A 14,988-nucleotide genomic window follows, 5' to 3' on the forward strand; every position below is an offset into this window, starting at 1 on the left:
TGTGTTGGCTCATTATTCCCCATATCAAATCCCATTAGGTAGTTATTATTAACTTCATTCAAATAGAGTACTTCACAATTGCATGAAGACTTTTAAAGAAGCTTTAAAAAAAAAGAATTATGAGACAAAATGACAACATTGTAGAAAAGCAATTTAGAGTTGATTTTTTAATCCACAAACTATATAATTCATGTATATACAAACCATAAAATAATATTTATTAAGTTTGCATCTTTATATGGCATTATGCAAAAATAGCTAAATGGACGTTTGTTTGGAAATTTATTGATGGCACTTAATGGTGAATACTCTGAAAGCCATCTTGGTCCATTTTCATCACTGATGGAAAAAAAGAATTCTGTACTTTGTGCCATTAAAATGTGTATGTGTGCAAATATAAATTTGTATGCATTGTTATTGGTTGCAGGGCAATTCATGATGTTAAAGCCACAGATTTGGGATTAGGGAAAGTAAGATTTAAGGCAGAAGTAGATTTTGATGGACGAGTTGTTACAAGATCATATTTGGAAAAACAAGATTTTGACCAAATGCTACAGGTAAGTTTATGTATTTATTGTTTTCTTATATAGTCAAAGGTTAGAAAAATTACTTTTTGAGTAAATAAAATAAAACTTTTACAGGTCTTAAAGTCACTTGAGCTTTCAGCTTAGAGTTCCCAAACTTGACAGAGACCGTTTTATTTGCTGTGGAGTGGGTTGGAGGAGATAGCAGCAGAGCAAACTGCTATTCAGGTGCTTGCCATGTGCCAGGCGTTTTATAGAAATTCTCTAGCATACTCTCAGCAACGCTGTGAGGTAAAGCAATAGTATTTTCAGTTTTATACGTAGGCAAGTTAAGACACAGAAGGATTAAAGTAATTTGTCTAAAATTACAAAGCCATAATATGGAGTCAGATATCAGTGTAGATCTCTATGATTCTACAACCCATGATTTTATATTAAGAATTAAATTTAAAGGAGAATTCAGAGGATAATAATAATGAACAGTGCAAAGGTTACCACTTGCCTTTGTCAAATCTTAACATTTTACTCTACTGTATTTGCTTACGATCTTAAAGAAATTGTTACAAAAACAGGTGAAGACCTTGTTTTCTCCTTCTAGATCCCATTCTTCTTCCTCCATCCCTAGAACTAAAAATTGTCTTGAATTTAGTACTGTCATTTCCATTCAGTCTTTATACTTTTCCACAGATTTTTCTTAGCACAGTATATAGTAGCATTTTGAATATTTCAAAATTGATATAAATGGTATCATACCATCTGATTTCCTCTATAGTTTGCTTAACAGCATCGTTTTGAGATTCCTCCATATTAATATATGTGTGTATACATATATTTATTTATATGTTAATTTATTTTAATTGCTATATAATCGCCTATGAATATACTGCAATTTATTTATCCAGTCTCCCTCTGATGGACAGTTACGTCCACAATGGCATTCTCATATGTTTTCTTGTTCAAATGTGTAAGAATTTCTTTAGGGTACTGTATAGCTAGATATAAAATATTAGGCTTCTGAGTAAACTTGGGGTACCTGGTGGGTGGCTCAGTCGGTTAAGTGTCCAGCTCTTGATTTTGGCTCAGGTCTTCATCTCAGGGTCGTGAGTTCAGGCCCTGTGTTGCGCTCCACGCTGGGTGTGGAGCCTACTTCAAAACAAAACAAAACAAACTTACCTTCAACTTCCCTAGGTATTAGCAAATTGTTCTTGAAAGAGTGTCAGTTTAATTTCCATCATCAGTACATCAAAGTTTCTCTTGCTTCACATTCTTACTAGATGGTATTATATTCACAGTTTTGAAATTTTTGTCATTATGATAGATGTGAAAATTACAATTTATATTTAATTATAATTTCTATCCCCCCTGGTAGTAGTAGTGAGGTTAGAAAACATTTAAATTTATTGGCCATTGGGATTTCCTCTACTGCTTTATTTAGTTAATTTCTGTTATTCTGACAAATTAATAAACATTTTATTTTTAATATGCTGGACACTAATCCTCAGTTGTGTATATGCAAATATCTTGTACTAGTTTGTGATTTACCATTTCACTTGGTTATTGTACAGAAGGTTTAATGTGTTTTTTAACTTCATGTCCAATTTATAATCCTTTTCTCTAGGCTTTTTATTATGTTGCTTGAGAAATACTTCCTTATTCCAGTATCATAAAAATACTCTCTTTTTTCTTCTAAAAGTTTTGTGGTTTGTTTTCTACTCTTAGTTTTTTAATTCACTTAGAATTATTTTTTTTGTTTAATGATCTGAGGTAGGGGTTTAATCTTTTTTTCCTATATAAAAATAATTGCCCTGGTACTGTTTATTGAATCGTCTGTTCTTTTCCCACTAATTTTGTAATGCTATCTCTCTGTGAAGTATTATACTTAATTTTTGGTTGAATTAAATGTTTTTGGAACTAGGTGGTCCATCACCTTTAGCATGAAAGTTTTTCGTTAAACTTAATGGTGTTTGTTATAATTTTTTAAAGAAATCATTGGTGTACTACTATGATTTTTTAAAAAGTTATTTTGTTTTCCTGCTGTCATTTTCTTTATAGGAAATTCAAGAAGTGAAAACTCCTGAAGAACTAGAGACCTTTATGCTTAAACATGGAGAAAATATTATTGATACTTTAGGAGCTGAAGTAGATAGACTTGAGAAAGAACTGAAAGTAAGATGTATTCATAATAATCATAATGCTGACTGTTTCTTAAGTACTTACTCTGTGTCAGAACAATGTGCTGATTGTATCACATGTATATGTTTATCTTCTCAGTAACCTCATGGTGTATGACTGGTAGTTGTGAACAAGAAAAATCACTGGGTTAGAGAAGTTGGGCAATTTACTCAAGGAAGTAGGGGATTGGGATTTGAACCTTTGTTGGTCAATTCCAAATTCTGTACTTTCAACCACTATTCTATAGTGCTTGCTTAGTTTCTAAAGTAGCTAAAGGTTTTTTGTTTGTTTTGAAATAAAAAGCATTTTAAAAGTTTCTAGAGAAAGGTGAAAGGGAAACTAGATTCTCTTCAAAAGTTTGAAAAAACAGAATGTGACCTTGAACATACACACATCTTCCTTTTACTCCATCTGTCATTATTTTATATTTTCTTTTTGCTTCTCTTTGAGTTGGGTATCATTACAACCTGTTGGTTTTTTACTGAAATATTACCTGATAAGACTATCTTTAAAAATCTCAGTGTTCTCAAATTGTCATTTATTGACTCTTGAGTTCAAGTTATTGCAATAAATAATATTTACAAATGATCTTTAACATAAATAGCTTGTTGAAGGCAATGCATTTTCTTCAGCTGATGTTGATCATTCTTTAGTTTTGTTAAAAATTGAAGGGAAATAACAAAAATTGAAGGGAAGCATTTCTATCACTACTTACTATTTTTTCTTTTAGACTCTAGGTACCAGAGTAATAGAAGCACTTCAAATAATATGATTTTGTTTATGTTAATATTATAGTTCACAACATGATTTTTAAGTTTGTAGATGAGCTGTTCTCAAATATTTTTGTCTTAAGATTCTTTATATTCTTAAAAATTATTCAGGACCCAAAGAGCTTTTATTTATTTGAATTAATATTGATACTTACTGAATCATAAATTTAAAAAGAGTTCTAAAAATATTCATTTAAAAACTATAATATACACGTTAATATAAATAACATTTTAATGAAAAGTAACTACATTTTCCAAAATGAAAAAAATAGTGAAAAGAATGGTATTGTTTCACATTTTTGAAAAAATCTAAGCTAGATTCCCATAGCTGTTTCTGCATTCATTCTGTTGACATATATTGTTTTGGTTGAAGAATATGAAGAAAAGGGAAAAGGGAGGAATCTTTAAGAGTATTCTTACAGCATTTTCAGATAATTGTGATACTCTTTTTGGATGTTACACCAATGCCTGACAACTGGTAGCCTCTTAAAGCTTAGGTGCAATGTGGAACCTGGAACTGTATCAGAGAACTTTTCACATACTGTTTGTGAAGTTAGGGGGCATAGTCCACAAGATCACCCTCATTTCTGACACCAGTTGCAAATTTCAAGGAGTTCTTCATATCACCCTCAGGTTTGATAATTCACAGAAAGGACTCACAAAACTCACTGAATGCTTTTATTTATTGATTTATTTAAAGATTATTTGAGAGAGAGAGCATGAGCAGGAGAGGGAGAGAGAATCCCAAGCAGACTCTACACTGAGTGTGGAGCCCAATTCGAGGCTTGGTCTCAAGATCCTCAGGTCACGACCTGAGCTGAAACCAAGAGTTGGTGCTTAACTGACTGCACCACCCAGGCGCCCCCACTGAATGCTTTTATACTCATGGTTATGATTTATTACAATGAAAGGATACAGATTAAAACTAGCCAAGGGAAGAGATGCATAGGACAGAGTTCCAGTTGTCCTCTCCCCATGGAGTCATGGACACTGTTATTTTCTGGCAATGATGTGACAGTTTGCACAGAGTATTGCCAACCAGGGAAGCTTAACTGAGCCTTGGTGTCCAGAGATTTTATTGGGGCTCCATAGTTGACTGCATGAGTGGTCAGCCTTTCATCTCTGTCCACTCCAGGGAAAAGCCCACACTCTTAGTCTCCAGTCCCTTGTGGATATATAGCATATACTGTATGGCCAAAGATAAAGACAAAATTATCAATCAGGACATTGCAAGGGCCTAGAGATCACCTCCCATAGCCAAGGGCCAAGGCCAGACCTCTCTCTAGGTATGATTAATTATCTGCTATACATTATTACTTTAAAATCCATTAGTCTATCTTTGTAATTTGAATGGATCTTTTAACCCATGCATGATTCTGGAATGTTATGAATTGGCCATTTGGAAAATACTAATTCACTGGATTTATGCATATCTTTCAAATGGTGATACATTTCTAAGTATTAGGAAGCTATCAAGGTCATGGTGGTAGATAAAAATTTTTCAGCATTCTGATTTTCATTTGAAACCTTGCATTTTACCATTAGCAACAAATATTACTGTTTTACTTGAAGTAACAGATTTATTTTGTTCATTTTTTAAAAAGATCCCTGCCAAATACCATATTTAAATAACCATAGTTTGTTAGTTTTTCTTTCAAGTAAAACTGGGGTTTAGATAAGCTCACTTTTTTTGGTAGCACCAAGGCTCTACCAACTGAACCAGCCAGGAGCCCCTAAATGGTGTTTAGATAAAAAATCATCTGAGTCAACCCATAATTCAAGCAATCACACAGGTGCTTTTCCTTGTGACATCAGACCTCAGAAGCAGAAGGGCTTTGGAAATACTTCCCATTTTGTCACAGAATATTTTATTTTTTAAAGATTGTATTTATTTATTTATTTATTTGAGAGAGAGAGAGAGCACATGAGTGAGTGCAAATGGGGGGAGGAGCAGACGGGGAGGGAGAGGGAAAGAATCTCAAGCAGACTCTGCTGAGTGCAGAGCCTGCTGAAGGCGATCCCTCAACCCCAAACTCACCACCTGAGCCTCACCACCCAAGCTGCAACCAAGTTGGTGGCTCAACCGACTGAGCCACCCAGGCGCCCCTTCACAGAATATTTTAAAAAGTGTACTCAAGGGTTGAGGTTTAATAAACCAATGTTTTTTCTACTTCATGAAGGACATTTTATTTTCTTTTATTTATTTTTTCATTAAGGACATTTTGTTTTTTAGATTTTATTTATTTTAGAGAGAAAGAGAACGTGAGTGGGGGGAGGGGTTAAACGGAGAGGGGGAGAGAGAATCCCAAGCAGACTCTGCACTGAGTGTGAAGCCCGACTGGGGGCTCAATCCCAGGACCCTGAGATCATGACCTGAGCCCAAATCAAGAGTCAGATACTTAACCAACTGAGCCACCCAGGTGCCCTGATCATGAAGGACATTTTAAAGTGAAACTGGCTTTTTTAAAAAAAATTATGTGTCTGACAATAAAGGAACACAGTGACTATCAGTATAGTTCGGTGCCGTTGCCTTGAATTGTGCAAAGATGCCATCAGTTTGATCTGCCATTGCTTTTATATGTCATCAGAGGAAATACCAGCATAATGTGAAGGCAAATAACATCAGTGTTGTTATGAAAATAGTTTTGACCTTGGAATACCCCTTGAAAAGGTTTCAGGGGGTGCCTGGGTGGCTCAGTTGGTTAAGTGACCAACTCTTGATTTCTGCTCAGGGTGGTGAGATTGAGCCTGGCATCCGCATCAGCATCCAGGCTCTGCACTCTGCATGGAATCAGCCTGAGAGTCTTTCTCCCTCTCCCTCTGCCCCTCCCCCTGCTCGTGCACGTTCTCACACACACTCTCACACACATGTGCGAAAGACCTCTCTAAAATAAATAAATAAATAAAATCTTTTAAAAAAAGAAAAGAAAGAAAAGGTTTCAGGATCTTTGGACCACACTTTGAAAAATCACTGTTCTAAATATAATGCAAAATGATTATTTTTGTGCAGGGTGACATGAGAATAAATAAACTTTGCTTTTCCATTCTGTTTGTTTTTATTTCCCTGACATGGATAAAATAATGGACTTTTATTTTTATTTATTTATTTATTTATTTTTAAGATTTTATTTATTTATTTGACAGAGAGAGACACAGTGAGAGAAGGAACACAAGCAGGGGGAGTGGGAGAGGGAGACGCAGGCTTCCTGCTGAGCAGGGAGCCTGATGCGGGGCTCGATCCCAGGACCCTGGGATCATGACCTGAGCCGAAGGCAGACGCTTAACCACTGAGCCACCCAGGCACCTCCAAATAATGGACTTTCAGACTAAATCTTTATTTTAGCTTTACTCTTTAATAGAAACAATAAGTCAGAAGCCAGATTTAAGTTAACAAATTGGTCATTCTTAACTTATATTTACTCTTACCACAATCAGATAAATTTATTGTTTTTGTTTAGCTAACTTTGTGCTTTAATTACAAGCTATTAAATCTTTAATAGACTGAACTAATTCATACGTGATTTTGAATTATAAGTCTTTCAAACCAGGAAACAAAGTTTAACCCATACTTTCATGTTAAAAACCTCTCTAAGGTGCTAAGGTATAATTTATCTTAAAGGAAAGTTCTTCATAGTTGAGGCACCAAACCAAGAGAGTGCATGAATGTAATTCTTGTTTCTTGTTATGAAAATCAGCTGATTTTCTTTTGAAAACTAAAATTTTAGCATATTCCCTTCTTTTTAGTATTTAAGCATGTTGCCTTCTAAGTTTAAATTTAATAATTATTGACTTATTTTGGAAGATCACACTCAGTGATAAAATTTAGCAGTATAGCCATCTCTGTTGAGTAATGCCATTGATCTAATTATTATAATAGAGGGTATTTTTGGCATAAAATCTATAGCTTGGATAGTTCTATGTAAAAGCATGAAAAATAATAGAAGCTAATTTATAAAGTCCCATATTATAAATGTGAAATATATTTTGTTCTTATTTTGAAATTCTTTGAACTGCTAATTAAAAATTTTTTTTGTTCTACCTCTATATTTCAATCTGTGGATAGACCCTTCTCCTATCCCTCCATGAAGTTTTTTTTTGTGTTTGGGAGGCAATAATTCTATTGGGAATTAATTCAGTGGGAAGATGCCATAGTATTTGCAAATTCCTAATAAGTAGTATTCCATTTAAATGTTCTGCTCTTTAGTCCGTCTTGTGCTTCTCGAATTGCATGCTCCTGTAGCATTTTCTTGAGTCTGCAGCATTGCAAAATAAATTACACAATGTGGGTTTTCTCTCTCCATAGTGAGTTTTGGAATAAATTTGTCTGTGGTATATAAAATATTCGAGTTGGATAGTGCCTAGGACAGAATAAATCAGTAAGTATTTGTTGAGGAGCGCCTGGTGGCACAGTCAGTTGGGCATCCGACTCTTGGCGGCTCAGCTCATGATATTGGGGTCATGGGATCGAGCCCCACATCAAGCTTTGCGCTTGGCATGGAATCTGCTTGAGATTCTCTTCCTTCTCCCTGTGCCCCTCCTGCTAGTGCTCTTTCTCTCTCTCTCTCAAATAAATAAATAAATCTTTTTTAAAAAAATAAGTATTGAGCAAATGAATGAAAATTATAAGTTGAATACCACTTACTGATTTTCATTTCTGTTTAACAATATTTATTCAGTTTCTGCTATGCATGTGATCTCTTGTTAGGCACTAAACATTAAAATTTAAGGATATTAATCCTGTTTTTTTATTCATTCAGCTAATACAGTGTGTGTTTTTTTGTATTTGGCACATTACATTTTAGGAATTTGATAGTTTTCTCTCTAAAAACTTGATTTTAAAACCGAGTACATCAACTTTTTACTTTCTTTTTCTTGAGATTAAATTTTTAATTGGTACACATTTGTTATATAGTGTTTTTTTAGAATAATTTCAAATTTTCCATTAATAGCTGAACTTTTTAAAGTCATATTGGGATGGGTTAGGGAGGATTGGAAAGGGAAAATAAAATTCAGTTTCATTTCTGTTTGAGGAAATCTTTTATTCTGTATTGAATTTAAGGAATTCTAGATAGAGCAAATAGTTTAAGGTAAAGAGAACATTGAGAACAAAAGTGTACCCCCATGTTTGGGGGTCCCCTGGCCATTCTTGCATTAGGATCCAAGAGGAAAGAACCCCCAGGTATACTTGAACAAAACTAGTTATAAGAAAAATCTCAGTGCACACTCAGTAGAATGCTCCAGCTGGAGCTAAACTCCAGAATTACATCAGATCTTTGTCTTTATAATTGAATGCCTTTAATATGAGGAATATGCAAATGTTCCTAGGATGTTATTTTTTAAGTTAGGAATTATTAATCCTGACTGATTATCAGAATCCTTTAGAAGAGTTTTTTTCTCCCATGTTGATTTGTTTATCTGTCCATTTATTTAGTATTTATTTATTTAAGTAGTCTCTCCATCCAAAGTGGGGCTCGAACTCATGACCCCGAGATCAAGAGTCACACGCTCTTCCGACTGAGCCAGTCAGGCACCCCTATTTTTATAATTTTTTATCAAATAACACACAAAGTTTATAAAGTCAAACAACTGAAAAGCTTATAAACGGAAGTAAGTATCACCTCCCTCACCATCCTCAATCCTTCTGCTCAGAGATAACCATTTTTAGTATTTCTTCTATATTTCTTCTATATTTACTACCATATTCCTATATGAAAGTCTTAAACTCCTTCTCCTAATTTAAACATTATTTCCTGGGGCACCTGGGTGGCTCAGTCGTTAAGCGTCTGCCTTCGGCTCAGGTCATGATCCCAGGGTCCTGGGATCGAGCCCCGCATTGGGCTCCCTGCTCGACGGGAAGCCTGCTTCTCCCTCTCCTACTCCCCCTGCTTCTGTTCCCTCTCTCGCTGTGTCTCTCTCTGTCAAATAAATAAATAAAATCTTTAAAAAAAAAAATGTCCTCTTTGATAGGTGGAGATTAGTTACATAGTTTATATGTTGTCTCTGCCCTCCATTTTCACAGTGTCATTATGTTACATCTTACTACATTTTTAATTACTCCACAGATTGAACTAGGTGTCCTTCCTTTTTGTACTCCTAAAATCCCAAGACCTTTATCTTGCTCTTTATTTTTTTACCTTGCTCTTTAAGTAGCAGACTGTTACAGTTGCCTGCTTACCTACCTGCACTTCCTCCCTAGATAAGAGTTCATTGAAGACAAGTACTGTTTCCTGCTCGTTGTCGTATACTTCAGTGCCTGGCGCAGAGCGGGCACGTAATAAAGATATTTTCTGTTGTGACTGAATTGCAGTTCCTTAAGCTAGCATTTACAGGTTTTCACAGCTTGGTTTCTGCCTGCCCTTCCAGCCTCCTTCCTAATCCTGCCCTTTGTGCAGCTCCTGTGACTATTCCATGCTGCCAGTGCGTACTTCTTGGGCTCCCTAACTTTGTTCAGGCTCTCTGTCTAGGTCCTCTTCATCATCTCTCTGGAAGACTCACTACTTTCAAGCCTTGTTTAGATACTAGATCCTTGGTGAAGTCTTGCTGGTCTCATGAGTTAAAGTAATAGATCTGACATTTTTGTTCCTAGAGTTAGCATTATAGGACATTGTAATGGTTAGGAGCTTGGGGTCTGGAATTAATCCTGGCTTCATCCCTTCTAGCTATGTAACTTTGGGCAGGGTAGTTAATTTCTTCAGACTTCAGTTTTCCCATATGTAAAATGGAAATGATTGAGTTATTAGAGGATTTTAAAACATACACATGCATGTGAAGCCCCTTACTTAGCACAGTACTTGACACAAGAGTAACTGCTCCTAAATATTAATTGTTATTATTAGCTCTAATGCGCTAACTCATAGATGGTTATTGATATACTTGGCTGCCTGGCTAAACTGAGTCCCTCAAGGTCAGGAACTATCTTATTTAATAATCATAGCTCTACTTTCTAGCACAGTGCCTGGCCCAAAACTGTATGGGTTGTTGCTAACATATATAAAATAAGTGAATATCAGTTCATTTCTTCTGATTATTATTGTCTTCCAGTGATTTTCTTTTTACCACAAATTAGTATATTTCCAAAACTTTGCAATGTTTGTCACATATGAGATTCTTTTTTTTTTTTTTTTTTAAGATTTTTTATTTATGTCTTTGACAGAGAGAGAGATAGGGAGAGCAGGAACACAAGCAGGGGGAGTGGGAGAGGGAGAAGCAGGCCTCCCGGCAAGCAGGGAGCCCGATGTGGGGCTTGATCCCAGAACCCTGGCATCATGACCTGAGCCGAAGGCGGACGACTGAGCCACCCAGGCGCCCCCATATGAGATTCTTAGTACGTTACTGTATTAATGAACATATGAACAAACTCAGGGAGGTAGGGCTACTTACCGTATTGTTTATAGTGTATAATATTCCTCTATTGATTTTTATCTTGCTAATATGCCACCATGAAATCATTTGACCATATGTTTTCAGTGGCTTTAGTGATCTAAAGGAATAAAAGGAAACAGAATTCTGTTTTGCTATGAATAATGTGGTGGTGATTTTTCGTTTCAGAAACGAAATCCTGAAGTTCGACATGTAGATTTGGAGATACTATAGATTTGATGGAATGAATCACCTTGGAGGGAGCCTTGGACTCAAGTTCGGCGAGCCTGCTCTCCCACACCAAAGGAGTCCATGCCATTCAGAAGCTGTTTTTTTTTTTAAGATGGAGGAAATATTTAATGTGAAGGGCAATTCAGCAGTCTACAGAACTAATACTACTTCATACTTCTAAGAGACATTGCAAGTTGAATCAATTTGGAAATCATGTTTTTATGTTTCAGTAGGGAACATTTTAGTTATTTAAATTGTTCATAATTTTTCATTTTACCCTGTCAGGGTGTATTGTACCTTGCAATCATGTTTCCTTTCTTCACATTGGTAAAAATAAGCAGCATCCATAGGATTATGAGTTTTAATTTTGTGACCACTGAAGATTTCACTCCATCAAAACCTGCCAATGTTGAACATTCTGGCTAAATCTTGGTTTTAAACAGTCACTCTGTTTTTTTTCTTATAGAATGTGGAAATTATTTCTACATAATTCTGCCCTGAGCACTAAGAGGAACACTCTCCTAACCTAGTTATCCGTAAATGTTCATTCCAGAAATGGCTTAGTTACTGAATTGAAGGAAGACATGTCAGTCCACTCTTTTAGGTTATAGTAGTTGCCATTTTGTAAAATTTTTATCTCTCCTTAGCCTTTTTTCTTTATTTAGTTTAATTTTTCCAGTGTAGGAGATACAAAATAACCCTAGATGTTTCCATAGGCCAGTTTGATGGCTGTTTTTTTTGTTTTTGTTTTTTAACTGGCTTCGGTGCCATAATGTGTATTTACTAGGAGGTAATGCATTTATAAGCATTTTAACATTCTGTAAAATGAGTAGAAATATTTATAATTTTACAGACTGGACAGCATTTTTAATTTATTTAAAAAGGCACTACTCATGTAAATCTGAACTGTGGGGTATTTCTTGCTTTAAGAGGCAGAGAAGTAAATCTCTTCTTATGTGGAAACTTGTGGCCCCGATTTTGTATAATATCATAGTCAATAGTGTGTCTGTAATGTGAGTTTCTTGCAGTTATAAATGGACATTTAACATAGTATATGGCTAAAACATTATGTAAGTAAATAGTTTTCTCTAATGATCATAAGGTATCCGGGTGAAAAAACATACAATTCAGTAATAGAAAATTTAGTGCAAAACTACAGCTGTGTCTCCATTCATCAAAACAACTCATATGCACTTTAAATTGTTCAGGTAGCAGTGAGCGTTGTCCAGGCAAGAGCGGTGGCTGGGTGATTTATTTGCTTGATAAGTGAGTGTTTGACCTAAGGACCTAACTAATTATATGAGGTCAGGGTCTAAAAACTTACTTAGGTTCAAGTTTATGAATCACAGCAAATTGTAATGCTGGAAACAAAAAATAAACATTTGATTAAAGGGTTTGTAATGGTAATTTTTTGATCCAGAAATGTCATTTATTGGAAAATTATGAAAATTTGTATCGGTGTACATTTTTTTTTTACCATTACAGAGCATTTTGCATGTTGTACATTTTAAGTGAAATAACATTCCGGTTTTATTTTTTGAAGATACAAAATTGTTATGTGTGTATATATATGTACATATACAGGCATACACACACAATTTGATTCTCTTCTTATGGTTTCAAATTCTTTACCCCTCCTTTTTTTTTTTAACTGTTTTTGACTCCTTATACTTCACTCCAGACTTCTGATGTCATCTTCCTTCCCATTCCCACTTGCCATTTGTTAGTCCGTGTCGCTGCCAAATTATATCGTTTCCTCCCGGTAGAATTACTCTGAAAAATTTCACATAGCTACACGAGAGTAATTAACTCATTTAGAAAAAAGTGTCAGAGTTGGTGTGCACAAGTTATTCTAAATGGTAGATTTTTTAAGAATTCCCTAAAAGAAACCAATTCCTGATATTTCTTTGAGTTTTCTAATCTGATTTTGATTGAGGTCATGCCTATTAAATAATAATAGAAGGCTTATGTTTCTGTCTTTCCATTTCTGTTCTGCACTGATGTTGTAAAGTTCAACAAAATTTGACATAAAGACGTCCGGCACTATCTAAGAATTTGAGTATTTCTGTGGAATCAGGAAATGTATGCTATCACTGCTCTGTTTGTTTTCTCCTTTTAAACTAGAGTCCAATTTAAATTCTAAAACCAGAGAATTTGGGCCTCTTTTTTTTAAAAAATGAGAGAATATCTAGTTCAGGTTTCTTGTTTTTGTGTTTTTCCAAATTAATGCTTCTAACTTTTAAGTCTTGATCTGATGATGCATAGCATTTGAACATGTAAGCATATAAATCTTGTATTTTCAAGGGAAATAGCTTCTGTGATAGAATAATTGCAAAAGTAAGGTTGGACAGTGGGAAGGGCAGTCAAGGGCCCATGACTCCTTCTTGTACTAAGCTGACCTCAGGAACTCAAAGGTGAATATGCTTGTTTTCAGCCCTGGCTGGGAATGGATCTCCCATCAGCTGTAAGTAATAGGCCCCAAACTGTGGAAGGTGGCACATTATTAATTAGACTATGGCACTAGGGAGGATGAGGGTTGGAGACCTATTTTTAAGTGGACCGTCTTGGTGGCCAAAAATATCCAATTCCAAAGAGGGAGATTCCTGAACATGTACTGAAGAAACTGAGATAGGATTATACTGGAGAATTTTCAAAAACAAAGTTAATCTTTGCATACATCCTCCTACCCACACACCAAATAACCCAGAATAACAAAATGGTGTAAGACTTGAATTTTGGGTATATGATTTTAGTGTTACCTTAATTATCCCATAATTTGAAAAATGCTTTTTGCTAAAATTATACCATCTAAAGGAAATGACTTAAGTTTTAAATCTGATAACTTTTTGAGGTAGAATGCTGGGAACTACTGAAAATGCACAGGCATTTAGAATTTATACTATCTTTTTTAGATTGCATTTGTCAAGCTTTGGCATTTCTTTTAAATGTGATGACCCCCAATTTGCCAAACTGTCAGAAGTCAGTGAAGCAAAGAATTGAAGGTAAAATGTTGATTCAAAGATTGTCTCCCCTAAATCCTTCATCCCTGTGTCTGAAATGGAAATTTGGAAGGCATTTATGTAGAAGATTGGTCTGGCAGCCTTTATATTTGCATTAAGTTTACTAGCATCCCTAGACTTTGGTTTTATGGAAAAGAAAATTTTTGTTTCTATTATATTGTATTTCATCTGTCTGATGTGCTGGCAGATTAAGATGGTCCTGGTCCCTCAGGATGGTTTCCTTAATAAATGTCATATGTAAGTAAGAGCAGTTCACTTACTAGTTTTGGGGGTTTTTTTTCCTCCTGATAAATAAATGTTTCATCAGCTTAAATCCTCCTTTACTTCATGTACTAATAACTGTAAACTGTAGATTGATATATTTTACCTTAAAAATGCCCGTATTTTAGAACAGAATTTATTATTCGTTGAGTACGCTTGTTAGTTTGTAAGTTTCCTGGTTTTACAAAACCAAAATATAACAACTCTTAATCATTTTATAATCAGTTTTCAGGATAAAGAGAACTGTTATTAACATACCATTAGGATATCATGTATTTTGTAAAAGCACGAACCCAAAATGTTATATCCCTTATTGGTATATATTATTACATTTTGAAAAAACTAGATTGTTTAAATATGTTAATTAGGTTATTTCTTCTGAGATGTGTCTATATAGCATATTTAGAGAAAAAAAAAAAACCACAAAAACACTAAAAGCTGCAACCTAGAGCTAGCCTGCACTGGGGCCCACGTTGAATTCTCTACTAATGCTAATATAGGAATTCCCACTGTATTTTCTTTTTTATAAGAAACTAAACCAAAGTAATTACTGAAAGTAATTTGGTACTTTGAGAGCACATAGTTCCCTTCCCCAAATCAAATTTATTGAAAATAGAAGCACAGGGGTGCCTGGGTGGCTCAGTCGGTTAA

General features: G+C 34.9%; 1 protein-coding gene across 1 annotated transcript in view; it reads left to right on the plus strand.

The window, feature by feature from the left end:
* The window catches only part of SLC30A9 (solute carrier family 30 member 9), a 79,902-nt gene extending 67,439 nt beyond the window's left edge, over positions 1–12,463 (plus strand). Inside the window, exons 16-18 of the mRNA XM_032400268.1 lie at positions 428–557; positions 2,577–2,690; positions 11,015–12,463. Coding sequence (XP_032256159.1) covers positions 428–557; positions 2,577–2,690; positions 11,015–11,059 — 289 coding nt within the window. The 3' untranslated portion in view covers positions 11,060–12,463. The remainder of the gene's footprint in view (positions 1–427; positions 558–2,576; positions 2,691–11,014) is intronic.
* Positions 12,464–14,988: the final 2,525 nt, after the last annotated feature.

This window comes from Phoca vitulina, unplaced genomic scaffold (assembly GCF_004348235.1).
Source record: "Phoca vitulina isolate PV1807 unplaced genomic scaffold, GSC_HSeal_1.0 scaffold3, whole genome shotgun sequence".
In the NCBI taxonomy this organism is placed as follows: domain Eukaryota; kingdom Metazoa; phylum Chordata; class Mammalia; order Carnivora; family Phocidae; genus Phoca; species Phoca vitulina.